At 63.1% G+C, this 290-nt stretch overlaps 1 protein-coding gene across 1 annotated transcript in view; it reads left to right on the top strand.

The window, feature by feature from the left end:
* Nucleotides 1–3: 3 nt before the first annotated feature.
* The window catches only part of LOC103798443 (breast cancer anti-estrogen resistance protein 1-like), a gene marked incomplete at its 5' end in the record, with an annotated part of 2,191 nt that continues 1,904 nt past the window's right edge, over nt 4–290 (top strand). The window contains 1 exon segment of the mRNA XM_009070703.1: nt 4–290. This exon segment is cut by the window's right edge and continues 1 nt beyond it. Coding sequence (XP_009068951.1) covers nt 4–290 — 287 coding nt within the window.

Here is a 290-nt window from a genome sequence, read left to right as displayed (position 1 = left end):
CCCCGCCACCCCCTGATCCTGGCCCAGCAGGAGCCCTACTTACCGGAGGATGTCTATGATGTGCCACCGGCAGCTGGAAAAGGTGCTCCTGAGCAGCCGCTCTCCCACGAGATCTATGACGTGCCCCCCAGCCTCAAGAAGCTGGGGGGATCCAACTTCCCCTCCCAGGAGGTGTACGATGTGCCCCGGGAACTGCACGCCCCAGGCAAAGGCTCCGTGGACACGGAGGGAGAGTACATCTATGATGTCCCACCGCAAGTGGACCGCGAAGCCAAGGGCACCGACTCCAA

Source organism: Acanthisitta chloris, unplaced genomic scaffold, assembly GCF_000695815.1.
Source record: "Acanthisitta chloris isolate BGI_N310 unplaced genomic scaffold, ASM69581v1 scaffold32742, whole genome shotgun sequence".
NCBI lineage: Eukaryota > Metazoa > Chordata > Aves > Passeriformes > Acanthisittidae > Acanthisitta > Acanthisitta chloris.
This window is presented reverse-complemented; position numbering and strand designations above follow the sequence as displayed.